We start from the raw sequence: 26,827 nt of genomic DNA, 5'->3' as shown, positions 1-26,827 counted from the left end.
TTTTGAGATTTATAACTTCCACATTATCTCTCATTTCCAATTACTGCTGTGTTTGCAAATTGCAGGGTATATGCTATGCTTTATCACTGCTGTATGTTTCTGAGTTCAATGAATTAATCTGTAAGGTTTCCAATCAAGGCATTGGTGTTGGAAGTAACAGGGAAGATTCAGTTATAGATTTTTAAGTATCTCCCACATTGCACTAATTCACATAACCTTTATTTACCATAGAGTGACCTACACGTAGAAGTGAAATGCTTGGTGAGGAAAAATCATTTACTAGTCCACAGCAAAATACATGTCATTAGAGATGCATTTATAATGGAATTGACTTAATGGAGATGCAGGCCTACAGACACTGTGTTAATGCGTTACAGCAATAAGGTTGTAGCAAGCTTTTAGCATAATATAATGATTGACCAAGCTAAAATTATACATTGAGCAGCGCTTGGTTGAACCAGCACATTATGTTTTCGGTACATACTCACAAACTTGGCAAAACACATCTCCTTCAAATTGCAAACTTAATTTATAATAATTGGCAGTATCTTCCAATTGTGCTGGCACTAGAAGCTCTGGGAAGACAAAGGGGTTAAACTATCTACACACCATCATTGTGCAACTAGTTTTATGGCTCCCTTCACAGAGCTGAATATTAAAACCACAGATACTGTTGTTTATGGGAAATTCATAATGAATAAAAGCTAAGTATAATGTTGTTTTCAGTAAGAGACCATTTACAGACTAGGTTCTTATCAGCTCTGTACAAAATCCTTTTAGATGAGCATGTGGAATGCCTCTGTGGAGCAACAAACGCCAAAAATTATCATAAGGATTTTTGTCAGAGTTTACTTTGCATTAGCTAGAAATTTTCATTAAATGCAGTACATAAAATTATCAGAAATGGTTCTGTGACATCTCTTAATAAAAGCATAACATATAAGATGCTCTTGCACTGTTCTTTCTTTTGCACCTGTGGTCTTTTCCAGAGCTGATAAGAATAACTCTTTGTTATATTTCAAGGTGAATTTTAATATGTATGGGAAATGACAAATTGATGGCTGAATAAAGCACCCTGTTTATCTAAATCATAAACATGGCACAGGCATGCTGAGGACAACTTTCCTTTATACATGCTGCCCTCCTGCTGATCTGAAAATTTGAAAGTGTATCCTAGTCTATGCAGAATTACTCCTTGGCCTCTCTGCTGACACAATGAGCAAAGGTCTTCTCCTTCTGTTCTTTACAACAGGGATACCTTTCCAACCACGGATGACTGGATCCATTACTCCTCAACCCAGTCTGCTCAGATAGAAGAGGCTAATAGAAATGCATGTCAGATAGGCTTTCCAACACAGGATTGTAAAGCCACCTCACTGAGAAACAATATAATATTTTCTTTTGCTTGTGTGCAAAATGGCAGCCAGACAATTTTTGTATTTGCAACTAGCCATATGAATTTGAATCAATCTAGATTTCTTAGTTTCTTCTTTTAATATGCTAATAATAACTTCTAATTCATTAGGCTAACACGAAGAAAAAATACACTTCATACTACAGCCAGTCCTACTAGGCATCCAAAAATCAGGTATCAATAACAGCAAAGCCAGATATTTTACTTTCTTATGTTTCCAAGTAAAATATCCTTGCAGTGACAGTTAACAAGTATGAAAGGGAGCTGCAAAAGCAAATCAATAATCTGTTAGGATTATTACACACATCTGTGAATTTCATGGGTGTAAGTGGAAACAGCTAGAAAAAATTGTTAAGGATTAGAAACTGAATGAAACATTAGGAAAGGACTGGTAATATCAATATTCATTATCTACATTTCCATACCACAGTCTTACTGCACCAAAAGTTACATCTAGATGAACACATACAAGGGCAGTACTGAACGCTTAGGCAAGTTAGGGATTTGGGATACGTCATTAAATCCCACTACCATTTTATCACAAGCAGTGACGGATGATGGCCAAAAAAAGAAACTCTGAGTAAAGACCCCTGAAGATGGTTGGTTAGCAGACACATATTGAACTGGCAAATTTTAAGGAATACCAAATTTTTTTACAAGCCTTGCAGTATCAGCTTTGTCAAAATGCATTTTTTAATGTGAGATGCTCTGTTGCTAGCATATTCACTAATAAAACTTGTAGAATATTTCTTTGCTAGCTGAAGAAAAAAGAACTTCCATAGAAACAAAATAAAACTGAGATTGTTTCTAGTCCTCTGGAAATTTGTAAATGGGAGCAAAACAGGAAGAAAGCCACAGCATATCACTTGCAGTTTAGAGACAGACTTCGGTTCGCAATTCTTTTACAGCTTTCCAGCACAACTTTAATCAAGCCTCCTGGGCCAAAACACGTGGAGGTCTCAGAATTTTAGTGACAAGGAGTAAAGGTGCTGTTCATTTTGGAAACCAGATTTCAGAGAGGCAAACACCAAAGGCAGCCACTGAGGCCACAGTTCCACAGCAGCCCAAGCCTGCCTGATTGCTGACTCCTCCATTCCAGCCTTTGCATCCACTTGCTCCAGGCCATGAATTTTGGCCCTTCCTTTCGCATCAGTTCCCACCACTGACTGCATTTTTCAACAAGTCATTTCAACATGCAAAGTCAGTAGGAAGCTCATCAAAGTAACAAAAGCAAATCATTTTCTCACAACATTTAGTGGCAACAGTGAATGCTGAATAGATGGCAATAAGGACTGGAATTGCTTCTGGGGATTTCCTCTCCCCTGCACACCCCATAGCAACAGGGACCCGAGGAAAAAGGCAGAAATTGTACTTACTTTTGGAAGCAGCTCTAACTGGAGGCTTATCAGGTGTGAAGGGAACGTGGGAGCAAAGGTTTCTCCTTTGGTGTTACCCAGAATATGAACTGTAAAACAAACAAACAAAACCAACACAGTCTGCTTTTACCAATTTTATTTCCCAAGTCAGCAACCAAGAGCAACTGAAGGCATGTTTAGCAATATCTACCATTTGTTATTCATTACAAAATGTCGACATACTTATTGTAACAATACATTTTAAAGTACTAAAATACTCTCACACCTAAAAGAAAAGGCACTTTTCCTTGATAAGTTGCAGGACAAAAAACATGTGTTTTTTAGCTTTACTATTGAAATACACAGACTAACAAAGCAAACTGATTGAGTTTGTAATCTATATGCTAAGTGCACAGAGTATGAGTTTTGCTTTGGGAGACTAGAGAAAGAACAACACTTGAGGACAAACAGCAACCATTCTAGAAACAAATCCCACAGTTCAGGAAGAAGAGTTTACCAAGTCAGATAGGAATAATAAAAAAATGTGAACATTCCTTTAACACAAATATGAGTAGCTGTGTTCTCAACTACCCCAGCTCAAATTCTGAATGCAGATTTTTATTTTTTTTTTTTTGATCTGTACCATTTAGAGAATTCATTGATCCTTTTTGCTGTTATGAGTAGCAGAGAAAAAGATTTCACATATTCAACTACATGACAGAAATCTTACAATCAGAGACCGCTAACAGCACCGTGATCCTCAGAAGGCAAATAAGATCAGCTTCAAAGGCACTTCTTATCTTTCCCTGCTCTGTGACTTTTTATATTTCCGTTTTTATACTCCCTAGCCTGCAACTGTGCTGCACTTCTTTCCACAGACCAGCTGTGAAAGCTAAGTCTGTAGCCTGTCCTCCTTTACAACAATCAAAGGTCTATGGGGAAAAAGCAAGTCAACAAAAAGCTGATGTTTATTTCAAGTGCTCAAACTGTGTATAGTCCTATTGGATTAATTTATTGATAGATATTTGTACAATTGTTATTGTGTTCATCTCAAGTTATACTTCTGTGTGACTATGTGAATATGAACTACTTTTCCATAGCTACTGCATCTCACCATTTTCTCCACCTATATTGTCATCACCATCAGCACTTCACATCTAAAACCACTAAAGTACAATTAGTCAATCCAAATGAGATTATGGCAAGCACTATGCAGTTTTTTAACACACACAAATCAATATTCATACATTTTTAACAAAACCAGCGAGACTCTAACACCAACTCATCACACACAATACTGCATCATCCCTATTCAATGGCCTGGTCAACCTCTGGTTATATAATAAAGCTGGGATCAAGACAATACAAGCTGATGGTATGTGGATGGAGACACTACTTTATAGTTTGTAGCAGTATTATTTTCAATTATTATCCTACCACAACAATATATATTAAGGAAGTGCAAAGAACTGAAATATTGCACATTTTACTTCTTTTCTAAACTGACAAAAAATAGAAGAAAATTTTAACTATATAATTACAAGAAACTTCATCATACAAAGAAATAAATCTAGGTCTGAACATAGGGAAATGTACATTCAGAATTAAGTGTGAATTAAAGCAATGCTCCAAAAGGCCAGGGAATATGAATTTACACTCTAAAAGACAAAAGCTTATTTTTAACACCAAGTGCAGAATTCCTCTCTTTACACACCATGTATTGAATAGTAGCTCTGCAAGTTCTGCAAGCTTCTACAGGCTACCCTACCTTGAACATTTCATGGAAGACCTACCCCTAAGTGTGTTGGGGAATAACACACAGTGGTATTTTTATTTCCTAGCATGCTCATCATTATTTTTAAAGCAGTCTGATTAATAATCTATATTTTTCTGTTAAGACTGAAAAATAAATTAGTACCCTAGCAAGCTTCCTTAATTGTGATGCTTTGCTCTCTAGAAATTGGAATTACGCTATAAAAATTTCTGCACAGAAGTCATCACACGTGTTATTAACGGTTCTGGTCATTATCCTTGCATAGAAAAATGCTCACCAACAGAACAGAGATTGTCTGCGATTAAAACACACTAGCAGCCCCACCTATAGTAGACTGATGGCATTTAGGTGATCTTTAGCCCAAAACAATCCTACTAAATTTGTGACTTTTAACAGGATCTGTTCATGAGAGATCTGAGTAAGTTTCCCTAGATATCAACAGAAATCCACCTACCAACTTCAAAAGGAAATCAAATCCAGGAAAGCCAAATCCAAACCCAAGAGGCAAAAGCTCAGAATAACTCACTAATATTTCTGAATGAGATGCTTCACTGTTGTGTTTTGTTATTCAGCTCTGTAAACAAGATACCTTGTCTCCTGTCTGACAGAGACTCCTTAAAACTACAAGTTCTAAATGATAAATTATACTTGTCTTTATTCAGGACAGGCTTTTTCACAGCCGGCTTGTAAGGTGCTAGGAAGAAGGCTGACAGCAACTGTCTACAAATTCAATTCTAAAATAGAGTTGTCATTAAATGACACAGATGAATTCTTTCTACAAATGTAACTCAAGCAGTTTGCACGCAGAGAATATCTTATCTTAATGTTTTTATTAGAATCAATGCAGTCAGAGGATCATTTATCATAATCGGCAGTCCTAAAATAAACATATATTGGTATTTTTGAGGACTAAAGAGTGCAGGTTGAAAGTTACATGAGGCAACAAGAGGACCTCCCAGTTCATGAAACAGGACACCATGAACGGGTGCAAAAGGACTCAAAGTATTTTGCTCTTTCAAATTCTGTCAACTGAATTTGTGATAACGCTCATGAGAAATGCAGCAGATTTCCTGGAAGCGCATTCCTGAGACTGCTTGCAAGTATGCTTAATGCTAAGCTTGGGAATAAACTCTCTGACTTAAATGAAACAACAACAAATTTTAAATGGTTACATGCCTCCTTTATAAATAAGGACCTGAGAAAGGATGTGGAATACAGCAACGTAGGCTTTGCACAGATAACGCAAATATGGAAAAGGAATAAACCCCTGGATTCTGACATTTCAATTACACCCCTGTTTTGCTATATCTTTTGTGCATCTTTAGGTCTGAGAAACGCAGAGAGATCAGCACCAGTTTTTGTTGTTAACCATTTTTTGTCAAAGATACTTGGACATATTTGAGCAACGGCTGTTAAGGTGGATTGCAGACATGCTGCTTTCAGGAGCTCTTGAAGAGACTGAAGTGTATATTTGGAACAGGGCCGGAACAAGGCAGCTTAGCACAGCAGTTAGTACGTTGGTGCAAAACCAGCAAAAGTTGTCCTGGAAACTAACTGTTTATAACAAGGATTTGTTGTTGTTGAAGTTTGTGAGAAAAAAATCACACCAAATTTAGCATAATAGTATTGTGCATGATGTAAAGCTGAAAAGTCAGTTAGCTGTAAACATTTGATGTTTGTTAAAGCTAACTAATCCTCTAATAGCTGCAATATTCAGATGAGAAGCTCATGAGAATAGATATGTAATTAGTTTTCCAATATTCCATTTGTGCCACTTCCATAATGTTCTGTTTTGTAACCAGCAAAGAGCATAGAAGAGGAGATGCTTGATTACTAGAGAAAGATAACTACAGCATTTTAAAAGGTGAAGCAGGAGGGACTTGCTGTATTACATACAAGGACACTAACTGTAATGCTCAGGAAGACTCAGGAAGAAAAACAATCAATTTATAAGCTCCTAGAGCACAATAAAGTGATGAGAAATAGACAACATGAACTTGTCAAGAACAGATCATGTCAAACCAGTATAACTTCCTTCTTTGACAGGGTAACTGGCCTATCAACAAGGATACAGCAGTAAGAGTGACATACCTTAACCATGCTCAAGCTATTTGGTCAAGCTGTCTCAAATGGAGCCTAAGAAAGTTTCCTCCACAGCAGATCAGCATAAGCAGGTTCCACAATCAAATGGAAAATCATAATGGACCCACGGTTATCAGTGCCTTGGCTACTGTGTTAGCAAGCCATCTCCAGTGGGATTGTATGGGGTCTACACTTTATTCTGCCCAGACTGTTTAGTATTTCATTAACACCATCAGCAATTATATAAATTATACATGAGAAATTTGGGAATGTTACCAAAGTGGGAGGAGATGTACTTGCGATGGCAGCATTTAAATTCAAACTGTTCCGGCAAACTAGAATTTTAAAAAAATAGGACAAAGTTCAAATTAGACATGTACGTGATGAGCCTGAAGAACTGCTAGCAAATGCACTCACACAAACAGAGGAACTCAGTAAGCAGGAGGTGTAGCAGATCACGATATGAGCCAATAACGTAACTCAGTGTGAGCGCTAAAAAATAATTTTAAGAGATGAGAGGAATGTTATATGCAAGCAGTTGTGGTAACTCTTCCACTCTCTTCAATGCTGGTGTCTCTCCAGCTGGAATACAGTACCCGCATTTGAGCTCCAAACTATAAAAACCCAGGAAGCATCCAGAGAAAAGCGAGAGATGAAAAATACTGGAAAATATCCTACAAGAAAAGAGTACAATTGTTTTGTTTACAACACATGCATTTCAAAGCCATGTGCCAAGAATACTGTGTACCTTATCTTGGGTGGATTTTAAGTGATAACTCAGGTCTATTCCAGGCCCCATTTCTATGATGCTCTTCCTGAAGTATTTTCAACAAGACAAAACAAAACCCCACCACTGAAAGTCTTCAGTGTATAAAATTAGATGTAAAAGCAGAAAAGTTTACACAACAGACTTGCAAATGATAACAACTTAATTAGGTAAACCATATAATTCAGAAGTAAAAAATGAAAAACCTACTTAATCTGTACCTAATCTAAAATTAAACTGTATAACATTCTTCTCAAGAGAAGCATACACCATGAAAAGATGATACAGTAAAATTATCAAACGTACCCTTGATATTAAGAGAGCAATCAAGCCTAGTGTCCTTACATGATACAGTAATCAGAGAAATGAAAAAAATGAAGAAAGAATTCTACTCATTTCAGATTTAGCATCCAGTAATTGGGGGAGAACTCCATTTTCAGCTGTAGAAAAAAAAATAACAACAATGCTTGTCTTCCAAATCAGCTAAGATGTATTTAGTATCACATAATGATGACAAGGAAGGACTTAAGATTCAGAAAATATTTTTTAAAATATTTTGGCACTCTGACACTGACCTCAGTGGATGGAATTATATTAGGCTTGATAAATGCAGACTAATCAGGCTTTCCACAGGTGATTTCATATGCCTATGTTAACTATCTATAAGAAATCACAACTCACTTTCACAGGGCTATGATTAGTTATGAATAAGCTTTACAAAACTTTTTTCTTTTTTTAAAATGAATTCTCTTTTCAGTTCAGTGAAAGCTAAGAGGCATTTGAAATTACTTCACTTGTACAAACTATACATTATCTCTACTGGAAATCTGCATGAAAAAGGGTCCTCCCACACATACCTACAAAGGAGGGATGAAAGGTCAAAGAGAGACAGTATTGCTACGGGTTTCTTTGTCGGTTTTGTACCATTAAGTGAACAGATCACAGGACTGGATGTCATGGGATCTGGATTGTTTACCTTACTCTCCCATTAATTCAGAACGACAAAAATCACTAAGCAGAGAACCTATTGCCTTATTTGAAAATTAAATTTAGTGCTACCGCTTATGTTCTTGGAATCCTTCTCAGTCTATGAAGGAAGAGTACTAAATTAATGTTACCCTGAGAGGCAAAGAATACAATAACTACAAGAGCACTCCTGAGTCTTTGCACCCTATTTTAGGTAACTCATTCAACATCGTGTAGCCAACAAACCTAGCTGCTCAAAAATATCTAATAAAATCCAGTTCCCCACAGGAAAGATTAATTGGTTGTTGTTTGTAGCACACCTTAAGAGTCCTCAGACAAAAGATGTCTCACAAATGGTTAACGCTGATTTCAGGAACAAAAGGCTTTACACAAAGCCTTTGTTTTGGCACATAAGAAAAAATGTGAATGTACACAAATAGAAGGATCATCGGTCAAGTTCCTGATAATATGACAGCGGGGTGGGATAAAAGTAGCATATGTCTGTATAAGAAGGGCAGAACGGGCACAAGCGTGTCTTAGCTGGTTGGGTATAAGGCAGTTGTCACCTGGAATCTGCAGAGCAGAAGTGTTAGAACAACATGATGCTTATCTGTCACCGGGTGGGATTCACCACTGTGGGCACAGCACTAGATCAGAATGCTTCTACGGCTCTCAGGCTAGACTTCCTGTGAATTACCAAGCCAGACTGCTGACAGACAGTAAATTTCTCTGTGCCCTTCCATGAAGACATATTCCCAGTGCCTGAGTGAGAATCAGCCTGCAGGTTTGTGGCAGGCAAGAGCACAGGACGTGGTTTTGGCATCATCTATTCACATATATCTCCTTGTATGGCACTGAGCCTCATTTTCAGCTGATGTAATGATTTTAATGTAATTCGGCTGAGAATCTCACACACTGTCACCTTCTTGGACCTGAAAATTAAAATAAAATTTCACTTCTAATGGTGGCTTTTAAGTTCACTCCTATTAAAGTTTGCATTAAGATATACTTTAGCTCCAGACGCCTTCCAGGGATGACAGCAGTGTCCAGTGCTACATTATATAGCTGGTACGTCAGCTTATGCATTACTAAGTCAGTTGGGTGATGCATTGTTGGCGGCCAGCTCATTGTAGCTGCTAGACTTAGCTGATGAGGTTAAATTTCCGCTAAATACCAACACTGGCTTTCAAAGCAGTGTGATCAGAACACATATACCACTGTCACAAACCTCATGCTAAAATACCGAGCATAAACCAACACATGGATTTATGAAAATAAATGCTTAAAGTAATCAGGCAGGACAGAAATTGCAATTCTCGCCTTTATTCCTGGTCAGCTCAGCTTGTATTTGCTCATGTCACACTTACACCTGTCTTTCTCCTGAGGCATCGACAAATGTATGACAAAGAGTAGACGTTATGTTCTGCTAAGCAAGCTGACTGACAGGTACCAGGGTGCCTGTTCACCTCCGAACTTCACCTTGTTACTGCCAGATTTGGACTGATTCTCTTGAGCAAAGTAGAAAACTGAAGGATGCCAGGGCAGGAGGGGGGTGTATCTGTATGGAGGTGCAGTGCTGCAGCGGGCACACCAGCACCTGGCCCGGCCCCAGGGAGACCCAGGGGAGCCTTTTCCTTGTGTTGCTGTTGTTGGGAAAACCACTCCTGGGTACCCAAGTGCTCACCACACCTGACTTGTGCCTCCCACATCATCAGCGGCAGGGAAAATATGTCCAAAAAGAAAAAAAGCAGCAAAGCAAAACAAAAAACAAACCAAAACCAAACCCAAGAATTTATTACCTTGCACAGTGGGAAAACCTAAGTGCAAAGAACTGCTGAACAGTGCTGGTAACTGATGCACAAAGTAATTGCTACAGCAGAGGAGGGACTTGGAAGTACAGGTCTTAATAAAAATTTTCAGCACTCACTAGGGATTTATTCCCTCCCCCCGTGTCTCTTTGCTGTGATGACTGTCTCATTTCTGTAATTATCAAGAGTGTCTTTCTTGGTCAAGTTTTCCTCACCACAGCAAGCGTGTATTGCTAATGAGAAGTTTTTCCAAGAAACAGAGAACAGTTTTTCAAACTGCAAACTAGAGACATTTCTTTTGTGAGGAATTCTCAACAGCCATCAGCATCAAATCATACGCTACCCTGTCACCCACCAGTTATGAGAAGAGAAGGGTAAAGAGATGCAGAGTTGCTTGAAGGAAAGGCAACTGATGTTTTTTGCATGGGTTTTTTTGAAGATAATTTTTCTAAAAGATTTCTGAGAATTTCTCAATAAAATCCCTAAGCTGTTTATAGTAGCCTGTGACAGTTTCCATCATACTTTCAAACTAGATATAGAAAAAAAACTTTCATTAAACTAATTTAAAAGCATGGTGTAGATTCCAACAGAAGACATTGTCCAATGAGTAGGACTCAGTAACTTCCCAATACCCTGAATCAGCTACACATTATCAACGATGCTGCACTGTGTGATGTAGTTCTCATGACTGTGCTCAGCACAGCATTGGTTTCCAATGCTTTGCCCATATTTCTATCCAGCCGAATGAGGGGTGTAATATGGTGGCACACAGAGTTTCTAATTCTCTCTGTTTTTTCAATCTGCATGATGTTTCACTCCCAAAGTGTTAAAGCACAGCCTAACACTCACTGTTTGAAATAAATACACAGATAGAATAAATTACCACATGACAGTGTGGCATACTAAAACAACCCAAAGAAAGAGATTCAGCCTGAGCTTTAGTGAAGAAGTCCATCCAGAAACAGAAACTGTAAAAAGCAAGGGATGCTTCTACCAGAATTATGTGACAAAGGAATGCCAGAAGATGCACACAAAATATGGTCAAATAAATGTTCAAAAAAGGAAGGATATGACCAACAACGTTAATCCTTTACTATTGTGAAGCCAAGTGCCTTATATTTTCTTTTGCCGCTTTATGCTGATATACGTGAATCATGCTCTTTCTCCTGTACATATCACACAGCCATAAGATAAGAATCCACCAGCTGAGGTTTTCTTGGCACATTTTCTAGAGTGGTGTGGAACAGTGATCAAGCTGTGGCCTTTTTTTCTTCTTTTTTTTGGTTGCATTTGTCACAGCAACCTTTATTTATTCATTCAAGTCAATCTCCCATAGAGTGGACTTTTGCATCTACCATGAAAACAACGTGTCACTGAGAAAAACAGCAGCATTGTGAGTCATGGTAGAAGCAGAGTTCACTGTCTGCTGGCCCTCAGCCCAGATCCTGAAGTGTCCACGCTTATTTTGTAAGCCTGCACTACCATAATAGCAATATTTTATTAGCAGAGAATTTCAAACTCTTTACGTCTGGCTTTTCATGGCTACATAAGGTGTGCAAAGTCCAAGTATTTCTACACTTCCTTTTCACTTCAATCCAATGAAACACAACCTGGCTGCAACAACAGCCCCCCTTCTTTCCAGAAGTATTCTGGCACCCTCTTACCCTCTTTCATATTGCCTTTTTTCTTGGAATAAAGCCGGCTTCTCAAACCTGTTCACCTTCTTCCACATTATCACTTTCAAACACCTTTTATAACAATTCTCATATTGTGACTGTACAAACCATTTTGAGATCAAAGAGTTTGGAGCTGCCTGTAAACAAGAAAAAATGCTGCAGATTTATGTGAGAAATTGTTTGGTGCTTTCCAAGCTGGACTTTTTTTTTCTTTTTTTCTCCTCACTTGTGCTGCTGGGTTTTTCCTTTCAGAATTAAGGATAGTTGCTTTTTCCACAGCTTCTCCTTTGGTCACATGGGGTGACCGCCTGAGGCTTCATGAGGAGGATCCTCATTCTATTCTGGGACAAGCACTGGGGGACATCAGAAAACACAAGACTGTGGCAACAGATAATAGCTGAAAGCATCAGCTTTCATACACTTCATACACTGATTGCTCTCATTGAACAAACTATAGAGAACCACCTGAACACAATGAATAAAGCAAAACACGGCCCTCAAAATAAGACACCCCCCAAAAAAAACCAAAACCACAAGCCAAACCTCCACATTTTAACACGACTTTTCAACCAGAGAGTGTTTAGTAGGAGACAAAGGATGGTTCAGCACTAATGCTAATATAAAGTGATTCACCAGTGATGACATTTGTTTTTGGAGGAAATTAATGTTCCTGTGTGATCTGAGTATAAATATTTGTGCTAAGATGATCAAAAATGGAGATAGGGTCCAGGAATGGAGATAGGCCACTGAAAATTTGGCTCAAAACTTTAAAACGTTGAGCCTGTGCCAAGCAATCCGCTTCACCAAGGAAATCCCCAGTAAATAGCCTATTTCCTAAAAAGTGTACAGCAATTCTACAGCCAGAAGGTTCCCCTTCTGACTTGCAAATAGAAATAGTTTTAAACAAAAAAAGCAGCGGACTCAGTACAAGTAATTTGAGCCCTGTATTCGGCATCATGAAGGGTTCTACACAATGAAACAGTAAGGCATAGTACAGCCTTGCCAATTAGTTGCCCACTTGCAGCTTTAAGTACTGAAATTAAAATGTTCCTTGGGACATGGATGAAGATGAAACTTGAATTAAGAAAGGGAAAAGTATATATTCCATCCTCCACTTCTCCAAGAATGCTTCAGAAAAATAAGAAGAGTCAATGCTGATACAGCCACATGAATATCAAACCAAGGACAAGGGAGCTCACAAACAGCTCACAAACAAAGAAATGTATAGCAGAACCAGAAAATGGACTTGGTCCCAACTGATGTCTTCAGACACTCCCAAGATCACATTGTTTTAATCAGATTTATAGTACCAGTACATAGCTAAACTCTCTGTGAGCACATATGCCTTACTAGGTGTTCTATAATCATTATGGGTAGCAAATCATTGCATTTCTTTGTAAAGGATCAATATTCTGCTATGATCTATTACAACACCTGGAGAAAGGGGGATTGCAGTCTTTGCAGTACTGCCAACATGAGCAAAACTCTGCCATAAACACCCCACAGCTGTTTCCTACTCAGTTGTCCAAAACGTTTATTGTCTTCCTGAAAACTCTCCACAAATAATGTCTGTCTAGTTAGTGTTTGTAGCATGACAGTCAGTGCTTGGCTCATACCTGATGGGCCCTGGCAAAGATGGGACCATGGAGGTTGTGGCCTAAGGTCCACATCTTTATTTTCCATTATGTCATTCTGAAAAGTAATAAAACCATTTAATGCCATCTTCATCAGTATGACAAGAATGCCTTCAGCAAATTGCAGAAGCAGCTATGGGAATTACTTACTCCACAGTGTCTTTGCTTAACAACAAAAGAAAAGGGCTCACAGTGAAACCAGTGTGGAAGAAAACATTTTCTTTCAGTCTGTCTCTCTCCATGCCCTTTAAACATTAAGGATGTAATTGAACAGGTGTCAGAGGGAGGAACAAGGGTTGGGAGCCTAACAGCAGCTTTTAGCATGAAACAACAGCCATAGATAAAGCCTGAGGCTAAAATCTAACATCCCAGGGTCACTTTCCAAAGCACCATAAAAAGAAGCAGCATAAATCCATCTTCTTACATGCATATAAAATAACTGTCAAAGTGAGTAATCTTACCAGCATCTTTTGTCCATTTTTAAGGGTCTAAATGCAGTAATTAGCTCTACATACCTAATTTGGTGTAAAGCCTTGGCACAATATTGGGCTAATGCTGTGGTGCTGCTTCCATATGTAAGCAAGTGCTTCTAACAGCATTGATCTGCACTGCATGCAGGCAGCGCCTCGAACCAGCACAGCCTGGGGTATCTGCATGATCCTGCATTGTACAGTGAAGATGTGCTCTTAGATGTTTGTAAGGAATTACAAATTTTCACTTCCTTTGCTAGCCATTAACCTGTGAGCCATGTACCAAGGGACAGATAAAGGGAAATTTTTCTCAATTTTAAAGTAAAAGCTTAAGATAGTCATAATCTATATGTTTTCTTGATATATTTCCAGGTTTATTATATTTTCACAGTTTAACTGACAAACATAATCAAACCTAGTTTGCATCCTGCTGTCATGATTATCAGAAATTAGAAAAGGCTTTCTTTCAAATACAGAAGCTGGTTTCAAGCACAGTTTCTCTTTCTCACCAACACTCTTAAACAAGACGTCATATTGGGCAATCAAAGACAACCTTCAGAAAGCCACAAATCAGACATCATGCAAAGATATTCTGGTCTTTTTTTTTTTTAGAGTGTTTCCTCTTTCCTACTTTAAAAAAAAATGAAAGGAAACACATTTTTATTCACAATATAAGATAAATAATTCAGAGAAGTATTTCCTCAAAGCCTTCACTACTCAATAAATGATTTAAAATTTAAAAAAATGTAAAAATTCCTGCATATTAAAAAATCATGGCTAATCTCTTTCACTTTTAACTATTCCAAGTTTACATTCAAAATAAAAGGTTCAACATCAAAAAAAGCTTAGTTCCTGCAATCCCTGCAAACGCCTTCCTAGAGTAATAGTCAAGTAGTAGAATAATGGATTAATAACCACTTTTTCCAGGTCAAGTTGCTACCCATCCTATATGAGAACATACTACTTGGCATTCCTGCTCTCATGATGAGCATCTTCTCCCTTTTGGCAAAAAAAGCAATGAAAATCTAGTAATGGCTGCCTGTTTTAGGTCAGCATTTCTTCAAAGCAGGACCTGCTGGCAGAACCATGTGTAGTGACTTTAACAGCCACTGCAGCAGAGTCTCTGGTGTCTTAGAAAGACCGCAGATGCAGCAGGGTGCCAGATAAGTCGAACTTCTCCATCAGTACCACAGTGCTGACACCACTGAGGTTACTCGTCTGTGGACCTGGACTAAAACACAGCAAGTAGCCCCAAAAGGCAGCCAACCGAAAAGGCCTCAGCACTATTTCCCATCGCTGCTCCATCTCTCAGATGCCAGTAAATGTGATGAACTTCCAAGAATACACACTATGACAACTTCCTACCTGGCAAACAAGATATATATCTTTTGCTATCCAACTGCTCATGATCCTCAAATAATTAGAAATAAAAAACTGTTCAACTCTCTGCATTTCCCGTCCTCCTAAAATTCCATTTCACTAACAGCAGAATCAATGGCACTAATGAATAATGACAACAAACCAGTACCAAGCAAGAGGAGACACCAAGATAACTTTTAGCATCATAATGAAGTGCAAGTCAAAATATAGGCACTATGCAGGTACAAAAAAAATAAAGTTATATCCATATTCATATGTTGCAGCAGCCTTGACATTGCTTAGGGATAATATTCCATCAAAACTAAACTGCAGTAGTAATATTCAGAAATGGACTCTGTTGCCAAACACTTGGAGCCAATCTTCACATATCAAAAAATGGAGGGGAAAAAGTGTCTCCTTTCAAAGTCAGTGACTTCCAGTGATCAAAAAAAGGCTATGTCTGTGTTCACAATTAGAAATATTAATCAAAATCTACCCACATAAGACATCTTTTGTTCACCAGCACTCTTAGAGCTTTCTTTGGAAGTATAGTGCTTCTAATTTTAAGCCTGCAGCATATATGGGTCTTTTATACCAGGAAAAGTCACAACTGTTTGCATTCAACAATAAACAGTACTTACACATTTAAAAACTATATTTGGGGCATTAATTTAATATTATCATAATATCTCCACAAGGAGGATGTATTCATATACAGGAATAGTCACTGTTGTATTCTCTAATACCAAGTACATATTCTCTAATACAAAGTTCTGCAAAAATATACCCCCAAATTCAGTGATTTCTTTGGGATTTTATTAGCTTTTTTTGTCTTTTCCTCCAAATTACTATATAAAGTAACTGGGTGGATGGTGAAAAAAACCCATGAGAACTTTTTACTCCCACAGTAATTTCCCACTTCTCCAAAAATAAACATACCATTATGTTTTTACACTTGCTGTAGGTTCCACTACATAAAATTTTGAGGGCGATGGGGGTTTCCAGTTTATATACACAGTGGTATATTGCAGCATCAGTGCTTGCAGGAAGCTGCTCTCTTTACAAAAAGGGAAGCTGGCTGCCTGCAGTCTTCTGAAGTCACAGCCTAATTTAACCCTATATGGGCATATCCACCTTCTGCCAAAGCCAAGCCCATTCAGTCTTTTCAAGTGTTATATGTGGTTGCAAGAAGCAGAATAAGAAATGACAGAGTAAGTGTTGATTGCACCCAGGCGTATGCCTAATTCATAATGCAGCAACTACAAAAGGTCACATCTTGCTAATGCTGAAGGTCAAGACAAACTTTGCCTGGTAACTGCACATGGATCACATTCACACTATGGCATTAAGAGGCTTTCTCTGATTCTCAGGCATGATGTAGTATGTTCAGAGGGCTGGAGCACCTCTGCTACGAGGACAGGCTGAGAGAGTTGGGGTTGTTCAGCCTGGAGAAGGGAAGGCTCCAGGGAGACCTTGTAGCGGCCTTCCAGTACTTAAAGGGGGCCTACAGGAAAGCTGGGGAGGGACTCTTTATCAGGGAGTGGAGCAATAGGATGAGGGATAATGGTTTTAAACTGAAAGAGGGGAGATTTACATTAGATATTAGGAAGAAATTCTTTACTGTGAGGGTGGTGAGACACTGGCACAGGTTGCCCAGAGAAGCTGTGGATGCCCCATCCCTGGAAGTGTTCAAGGCCAGGCTGGATGGGGCTTGGAGAACCTGGTCTAGTGGAAGGTGTTTCTGCCCATGGCAGGGGTGTTAGAACTGGATGATCTTTAAGGTCCCTTCTAACCCAAACCATTCTATGATTCTGTGTCCTGCTCTAGACTCATTTGTCATCCTCACGAGTTGACAGGAAAAGCAAAAGGAGATACCCTACAACAGGAAGTTAATACTTTTTTATTAGAGCACTTTAGGCTTTACTGGAAAAAGAAATCTTTACAAGGAAGCTGCATAAACATAGCCAGCTTCCTGGTAACCGTGTTTACTAATAAGACAATCTAAATACAGTTGTGTGCTCCTACTGCATTAGGTTCTGATGGCATCTACAGCAGAGCTTGGAAGGCCTGCCAGAAGGTCTTCGAATTATTTATACAGAAGTCACCTTCATCCTTAAAGTCATTGGAGAAGCTCTCATCAATGAGTAACACATTTACTGATTTTTAAAAAACAAACAAAAAAACGGAAACAAAATATTTTCGCTTCAGTTACAGGCAAAATCTGCAGCTGTTAGCATGGAAGTGAAACAGCATTTCTTCATTGATATTATTAACACGGAAAAACCTTGTACCACATGAAAGTAACAGAACTATGTACATCCAACTCAAAATTGCATTTTTCATGTTTCTTGCTTACTTCCGATATTTCCTTTTGTTTGTGCAATGAAAAAAAAAATAAAAGGAATCAGATTTTGCTTTGAAAACAGAGTTACTTTGATTTAAAATAACCCATAGATTAATTGAGACCACATGAGCCCTACGAGTTTTTTAAAAGTCGGTTTAAACTAAGAGATTGATCAAGCACTAACTGAAAACAAAATTCATTGATGACATTGGATCACTTTGGAAAATTCAGACTTGAAGTTACAAGTAAATGAAGATTTAGTCCTTAATTCCTTATGGCCATGAAGTCATTATAGCTCTGATAACTGACTGTTAACCTGCTTGGTGTAAAATATTACAAAATATTTGTACATTTAGTCCCACACTTTTTTTTATGCAAATAAGTGGGGATTTTTAGCCTGATTTTCAAGGGAAATAAGTTTTGTGTGCTTATTCCATTTGTCTATCAAGCTCCCTCAATAGTTAATTCCAGTGAGTAATTCAGATGTGAAAAATGTAGAGGTCTTGGTGCTAAAGAAATACCTGCTCAGAGAAGAACAACTCAGGTTAGTGCCACCACTGAAGGAAAAGAGCTTCAGCTGTAACAGACCCGTGTGGCCGGTACCAGCCTGCACACGCACAGCTCCATTTTAATTTTTTATTTAGGGGGGGAGAAAAAGAAAAAAGAAAAACCTTGAAACTACAAACACCTCCACCCAACTCAGTGGTACTAATCACAACATAAAGATCAGCTTAGTAATGCAGCATCAGTGAATTTTCTGCAGCAAAAAAAATTAAAAAAAAAATCTCAAGTCCTACTAAAAACCTACAAGAGTCTGTTTTGAAGTCGGTCAGTGGTGAATTATCTCTGTGTTTATCATAACTACAGTGTGTCTTGAAACAGCTTAAATTTGGATGTCTTCAGTCCTTTTTATCTAGGGTGCCAATAGAATTGTTGCCAGTTTCTCTATATTCTTTATCTTTATGTCGCATTTAAGACAGTTTAGTAGATATTAAGCACCTATATAGTTAATGATTTATCCATCATTCTGATGAGATATGATTGTGCTGTCACTTTCCTTTATACTGCCATAGTACTTCCCAAGAAGAAAAGAAGATCTATTATTCTTCTATCACCATAACTGCATTAAGGAATAAAATTCTAAATTCTAAGGCTTTTGTTAAACAGTTTTCAGAACGCAGTTTAATAACCCACCAATTTAGCAATGTAAATATTATTGATATTCTACTAAATATTGCTTCTTAATGACTATTACAAAACTGCTGTCATTGGCGCTGGGGGGGAATTAACCCTCCCAACCCCTTTCCTATTGCCTTTCTCTCAGCACCTAGTATTTAAAATTCTGCCTTTTTCCCTTTTTTGTAATACCATAATTTGTGCTATTTCCTCCTTCTTATGACTCTCCCCTCTCTAAAACTATGCATGTCAAATTTTCTTCTGACACATCAACACATTTTCAGTGGAAAATAACATTGTGTTCTGAATAGTAATCCATTGCACCCCTTGTTTTAAGGGGAAGGAGGCAAGACACATGACAAAAATCATAGAGTGAAATAGCTGGAAGTCCACCCACTGGGAAAGGCTGGATGGCAGAACCACTGTGCAATACTGCTGTAAAGAAATGCAAAGTAAGTATTATTTTACTTTTTATGATTCTTACGTAAAAGTTTCTTTTTTTATTTGAAAGCACTGGTGTAGGATAATTTATAGTTAGAGATTTATATTGTTCAGAAATCACACTGGGCAATCTTAGACTTGAATAAGAATTAGTTCAGACATTAGAAGCAGGTGCAGAAAGAATCTTTTTGAAGCCTAATTGTGCACTGGGAAATGCAGGCAAATGACAATGAACAGTGTCAATGGTTCATTGTAAAATTCAATATTGTTGATATTTGCTTTCAAAACCCTCTTATCCTCCTTCACCTATCCATCCTTTCCTTCCACCACTCTAGACAAACGTCTGATTAAGGGACTCATTACGTGCTGCTCAGTCACCCACTCCTCCGATCTCATCTAAACATACACATCACTTGTAAAAGTCAAATCTTTCTTATCCATTATTATCATCATTCATCTCAGATACTACGCCCCATACAAAATTAAATTAAATATATTCCACCAACCTCTTCCAAATGTATGCTACTAGCATATAATTATGTCCCTATCTTGTTACCTTCCCTTTCTAAACCATTCCTCCACTTTTCCTCTATGGAAATGCCAGCTCCATTTCCATAAAGGTTTGCCATCTTTTGTGGTCACCTTTATGCTTTCTTCCTCATTTCCTTTGCCAATTGCTCAGTTTCCTTAGTCTCCTTATTTCCACCTCCGTATTTAAATTTCTATACCGTTATACAAAATCCAATACACAACCAAACGAATCCACTGCTGACATGCTGTCTTCATTAACTACAAACTAACATCACCTACATAGAAAATTCTTTTTGCTGTTTCCTGATTTGCCTCTGCTTGGAAGATTGCAGACTGTAGACGTATGTGGATAGAGAGAATTCCTTCTTATTATTTTACTTATCAAGGATATAATACCACTAAGGAAACTGATTCAGGTTTCCAAACGGAATATATCTGGTATTTTTTCTGTATGATTTAACTGAGCTTCTGAAGAATGTTTGGTATACTGTGGGTGTTACTGTGTAAAAATAAAGTACAAAGAATGATCCAATGAAAACTGATTTTTAAATAAATAAATAAATAAATAATCAACAAGTTTAATTCCAGAGTGTTGGTGCTTAGCTGTCAGATTTCCATAGAAAACATTGTAAATAATCTGCAACTACCTTTGCAGGAATTTTATATTTTCCTGAAAAAGATAAACAAATTAAGACATTTGAGAGATGCTGCTCTAAAATCATACTAAACTGAAACCACAATTTTGGAGAAATTTTAGCAGCAATGATATAAGAAAGCAGCCAGTTAGAAATACCTGCCCAAAACATACTTCCTTTCCTTCCCAGCATCTGCACGCTGGTCTAACTGGCATGTCAATTCCTATAACCCTAATACATAGAGAAAACAGCAAAACAACTTTGGTTTCGCTATAGCTCAAGGAGGACCATAGCAGGAATGGAAGTTCCCAGTCAGTACCCGTCAGCCCAGCACACGACACCTACGTAGTGGAAGCTGAGACTCAGAATTTCCTCTCGTGCACTACCCTCTGTAGCACTTTCATTTTTTCTGGGGTATAATTGTAATGGAAAACACAGGGCTCACCGCAGTCCCCAGCACACTTTTCCTGAACATAGACGTGAAAGAGCAGTGAAGCAGCTCTTTGCTTCCGTGACAGCATAAAGCTGGGACAGACTCCGGTGCACAGGGTGCCTGAGCTACAAGAAGACATGGTCCTTGAGACCCCGGTAAGTTCTGCGCAGTGCTGTGCTCTCTACTATCTGTTCCCATGTGCTACTGGTGTTTTAGGAGGCATATACGCTTCTGAGCAAACTACAGCAAGAGGTATTGCTACTGCAGTGACGCCAGAGTTCAGCCATTGAAAGACAGCTAGCCATGCGTGATTTAGAGTAATTTAATACTATGCTACAGAGAAAGCGCATTTAAAATTATGATGCGGCTTATAAATTCACTGCTTGTTCTGTGTCTTATGTCGTAGTTAGATCAGATGTAACGCATTGATAACATCCAGAAGGAAGATTATGTGGTGGTAACTTTATACAATGCTGTTGTGGAGAAATGGAAACAGAGGCTGATATTTCATGTTGTTGTGGCACATTAATTTTTTTTTCCCCCTTTTGAGTGAAATTCCAGAAAAGACAGAAACATCAGTTTGAACCAATATTCACCAAATGTGATTGTTTCAGTATTGTGCAGGCAGGTTTAAAGTGATGCAGTGCACTGAGAGACCCTAATCACAGAATCTAAAGTTCAGCTTTCCAGGCATGTTTGATTTTGCCTTTTGGGGTCAGCCCATCCCAAACCCAGGTGGTGCTCCCCAGAACATTAATAATCAAGTTTCAGATATCCAAGTCAAAGTTAGGTATTTTGGCTCAAAGATTTCATTCTCAGTCACTTTTTTTCCTGGTTAAGTAATTAAGTAAACAAAGAAAAAACCACTGAAATTTCAACAGTAACAAGGCATTTGAATTGCAACAAAATATGCCTTCTGTTAGCTTACACAACAAAATAAAGAATATTTTCTGTAAAATCAAAAAAAAGCAGATTTTGGTATATTACAAAGAAAAACAATTAGAAAGTGAGAGCTCTTATTGCACACACGTGGGATTTACCACTTCCAGAAAAGGTGGTTCAGGAGTGTTTTCAGTATAACTTCTACTAGGTCAGAAACTCTGTCCCGGTACCTTAAAGGGAAATGAATGTTTCTGCTGCAGCAAATAAGATCCAATCCCGCACTGAGTTTCTCAGTCTGGTGAATTTAAGCTTTAAGTGGATTGGTAGGGACCTGATGCACATAAGCCGTGCAATCCCTTGAGAAATGATTTTCAAATTAAGTAATAAGATATTGCACTGCTTACAGCTTATTAGAAAGAAACAGTGAGCAGCAATAGCACATAGCTACTATGCCTGGGATTTAAAAGCTGGATTTAGCTGTCATGTCCATAATTCTTAGTACATTGGTTATGTAAAGGAGTAGGTGAGAGGAGGGTTTAGTTTCATATTAAGGAAAGTAAAAAGGCTCTACGGAATGTAATTGCAGGATTAGTAAAAAGTACAAGGCAGCTTTGCTCCACTATTTACATATCAAGGCAATTTATGGAAATCCTTATATGGAAAACTTCAGTAATGGAAAATGAGATTCAGAAACACCTTGCTTTTAAAATTGAAGGACAAGTAATAAAATTTTTCATGTTGAAATATTATGTGTTTAAAAGAAACTGGTAAATTTTCACAAGATATTTTAAAGGTTTTCTCCCTGAGGAAAAGAAATTAGATATGAGAGCTTCTTGACCAACTTTGATAGTTATGATAGTAACATCTCTGCAAGTTTCCAGATAGCCAAATGATAGTCTTACATGTTCACAGGATTTCTATACATGGGAACACTTTGACAGTAATTGCCATTAATCCTGAGGTGGAAAGCTAAGGGTAAAGGGACAGAGCAAGCAAATGCCTTGAGAATAACCTGGTAGAGGTAACTTCATGTATGTGGACAACACCTAAGAACAGAGAAACTGTAAAGACAACAGACAAGATGGGTCAAAAGATGGAGGGTCTTGATGAACCTAGCTTGGCAGAGAAAATAGAATGATTAGAATTAAGGACAGAAACTGTCAAGTCTGGTACAATCTTGTACAAGTCTGTGCAATCCTCAGCACAGAAAATGAGGTTATCATAAAAAAAAATCTTTAGCAAAGCTGCCACCTCAAAACTAGAATGGCGCAAAAATTTGAGATCTCACACCAGAATGCATCAGTGAAGACTACCGAAATAGCAGCTAAATTTAGGATAAAGTAGTACTAAGGGAGCAAATTACAGGACAAAAGAAGTAAAAGTCATTGACTTTAGTCTCATAGAAGCATCACATACTGGTGGAACAAGTGATCAAGTTGTATATGATTGCAAAAAGGGGTAATTAAAAATAAAATATAAAAACATTACAGAGGACTGAAGTGCTTTGCTTGTAATACACATAAAGCCAGTGACTACTGCTTTTTAATTTGTGCAAACCAATTTCAGAACCTTCCCACTGAAAGACAGAAAGTTACCATCTCTCTTAATACAGATGACATTTTAGAGGAGCTAAAAACGTAATAAATGCATAAACAGTTCACTTGAAAGTGAGGGTTATTGAAATAAGTAAGTAAGTAAGTAAATAGGTGTAAGTAAGGACCTCTAGTTTCAGCCTTTAACTGTGATTGTAACGGAGTTAGATTACCCTTTGTCACACAGCCATCCTTGCACAAGCCCTTGCACAACTTCTCTCCTGTCCTAAGGAGACACAGATCAACCTCTCTGTCACATCCCATTAGGAGCAGACCTGATAAAATGTACTGGGATTCCAAGGTGACATAGCTTCTTTCATTACGTTTGTCACAATATTGATTAGATTAGGTCTGAAGCCCTTCTTTGGCCTGCTACTGACCCATCACATCTCCTGGGAAATTCTGCAGAGTGGGAAACAAAATTGAAAACGACTGGAACAATAGAAATGTTCAAGATGGTTATAGCTCATGGGACTTGCATAGATGTGACAAGTGCTGATTTTTAGTAACATGCATCCTAATCCATTAATCCCAAACTTGATGACTAAATATTACATTATCTTCTTCCTAGTAGTTAGCTTTCAGAAGCTTAATAGCATGAAAATAACATATCAAATATTTTTACTTCTTTCACTGGAGTAAATAACAACGTGGTCAAAGTGCTGCCCAGTTCATTTCACCCACCAAAAATTTAAAGAGTAAATAAAGAGCAGATAGGTTTGCTCTCTGTAGAGCCTTATATCGGTTGTCTTCTGCAGTATGTCTAGTTTTAGATATTACACTGCCTGCAGGATTACTGGTGATGTTTCAAGTCAGAGAACCATGCAACTGAGCCATATGGCATTCAGCTAATCTTAGCAGTCAATAGCTAAAAGATCCCTGTACCTACTCTTACATTTTCAACAGGCTTTACTTATTGGCATTAAACACTTCTAATATAATACATGCCCTTCACTGATGTAGTCTTTGTATGTGACAGATTTGACAGTTCTGAAGGCACAAAGGACTAATCTGAATTGCTAAAAGTGTTTTTTGATTTAGACAGAACGGAGGCTAGAGATTTTATTTTTCCTTTTTAAGTATAAGGTCATTTTTTCCTCTTTCACACATGAGCTACCCCTACAAATACCATGAGTAGGCATATCTGAACTACAAGGAGCCTGAGCAGTAAGTTCAGTAAATGTCACTCCTTTTCCCTACGCCTCTACCTCCTACATATAACACCCACTCTTCTGACAGCACCGAAACTATGGTTTCATTTTTCCTTTCTTTCAAGTGTTCCCTCCTCCTCCTTATCTTCACACAGCTTTGCAAGATATGATAGCTAAGTAATTAGCATCCTATAAGTAAAATAAACATTCTTATTTGTGGTAGGGAAATTGTAGTATATCTGTCATACTCAGTAACACCACCGGAGACAAGATGACACACAGTGTGATAGCCTGGGAACCACAAACTCCCATGAAACATCAACTTCCAAATTTGCTTCTTGTATGCTTCGAAGGATAAAGCAACATGAAGCAGGACACAAATTGTGTATTTCATTCCAGTTTAGCAGAACAGAGCATTGCATTTAGATCCTTTATTTATTTTATTTCCATGGGAGTAGAAAAAAAACATATCAAGAGAAAAAAAATAATTAAATCTGGGATTTTCTTCTACATAAAATGTTATTACTTAAATATACCTATGAAAATACACATTCCAGGTTGTTACTTTGATCCTTTTCACAAACGCTAAATTTTCTTCAAAATTTAGTCCAAGAAATTATTTTACTCTTTTCTTAAACGGGTCATGCTTTTTTTTCACTCAGAAAAAAAGGAGTAGAGTTTCTCTTAATATAATCCTAGCTTTCTGTCATAGAAACTTTTTGTATATTACCGAAAGATTTGACAGAGTAATTAATGTTGAATTGAAAAAGACTTTAAAAATGAAGGGGGCGCAGAGTAGGAACAATAATTGACAATGTTTAATTAGACTTGCCTTGAATACACTCTGGGATACTTAAAGAGTTTCATCTGTATCTACAGCCATAAAGATTACTCCAAGCTCCAAGAAACTCAAACAATGTATCTTCATGCTTTGCAGAACCTTGCCTGTAGGTTACTACTGTGCAGACTTCAATTAAGATTCAATAACAGCTTTTACATCCAAAAACTATGGTTTGCACCTTAAGAATGTGAAAGAACCAATCTTCTGAGGACTGCCTGGGAATAGTGGATTGATTTTTTTATGCTTTAAGGGGTGAAAATTTTGTGGGACATTTCAGACAGAAGATTTTTTTTCCTTGGAAGGGTAGCAGTCATATCCTACAGAAAAATGTTTAGAAGATCCTCTCCTGAACTGTCAAACAATATTCTCTAATTACACTTCTCTATGTTACACTTATGCCCTTGCTCATACCATTAGAATAAAAGTGGTACAATAGCTGCCCCCCTCACACATTACAAAATAAGGAAATCCTGAGAACAGACCAAAAGGAAAAAGAAACCATTCATCAATATCATAATAAACAACTAAAAAAAAACCAAAACAAACAAACAAACAAAAAGGAAAAAAGGTACTTTTATTGCACAGAGATATTTTTGTTTTAAACACGGCCATTCATTTTTGCCCAGAATAGATCACACAAATATAAAAGGACTTAACATGGGAAGCAATTTCCATCTTCTAAGAAGGTAATATGCAGTATGCACCCATGGAGAAAATAACTTTTGACAAGTTTTAAATGGCTTTAATGCTTTAAGGTCAAAGATGATTGCACACTCTACTAGGCCTTGTCCCACTTCCTCATTCCTATCTCTTCATCTGCTTTTCTGCATTCCCTCCTTATACAGAATACTTTCCCAGCTCATCCACATCTCCTGCTGTTCCCCCCTAGCACATACCTGCTCTCTGCCTTGTTCCCTTCTCCATACTAATCTGGTCATGCAGCCCAGCTGTTTTTTGTAGCATTCTTAATTACATTCCTCTGCTATCAATTGCTGGCCTCTTCATTACACTGCTGGGTTTGGTTACCAGTTACCAAGAATAGCATTTATTCCCATTGCCTGTTTCCCTTCACCCCCCATCATCTTCTGGTCTAAATGAAGAGATATGCTAGACCCACACACGCAGGCCTTTACAAATCTCCAGCTCTGACAAATGGTAGTTTGTAACCCAGAAAGAAGAAACATTAGCTGAAGACTGAGAGTTCTTGCAGCGTGTAGATCACAGACAACAACAGAAATGGACTTGACATAGTTGGGATTGTTTGATGGTTTCTAATGTCTCTTTACACTACAAGGACAGAAAGCTAGGATATCCTAATTCATCTTGCTCTCAGCTCCGTGAGTTTGCTACTTTGCAAACTTCAGAAGGAGGCCACAAAAAGAGGGTGGAGATGCAAAACGCAATGTCGCTCTTTTGGACTATGCGCAGCTTGCTTGTGCTAGGGTGCTTTCCTCTCCCTGGGTGACTGTTTCAGCCAGAGAGTCTCAGGTATAAACG

At 37.9% G+C, this 26,827-nt stretch overlaps 1 protein-coding gene across 4 annotated transcripts in view; it reads left to right on the top strand.

Moving 5' to 3' along the window:
- RASGEF1A (RasGEF domain family member 1A) overlaps window positions 1–26,827 on the top strand; it is a 171,513-nt gene that overhangs the window by 96,007 nt on the left and 48,679 nt on the right. For 3 of the 4 annotated variants that reach the window (XM_063338874.1, XM_063338870.1, XM_063338871.1), the window contains one exon: window positions 19,162–19,276. The exons of the other annotated variant lie outside the window; for it this stretch is intronic. In XM_063338874.1, the coding sequence (XP_063194944.1) occupies window positions 19,235–19,276 (42 nt within the window). In that variant the 5' untranslated portion in view covers window positions 19,162–19,234. The remainder of the gene's footprint in view (window positions 1–19,161; window positions 19,277–26,827) is intronic. 4 annotated transcript variants of the gene reach the window in all.

This window comes from Chroicocephalus ridibundus, chromosome 6 (genome assembly GCF_963924245.1).
Source record: "Chroicocephalus ridibundus chromosome 6, bChrRid1.1, whole genome shotgun sequence".
NCBI lineage: Eukaryota > Metazoa > Chordata > Aves > Charadriiformes > Laridae > Chroicocephalus > Chroicocephalus ridibundus.
The sequence above is the reverse complement of the archived record's forward strand: the minus strand, read 5'-3'. Positions and strand labels throughout refer to the sequence as shown.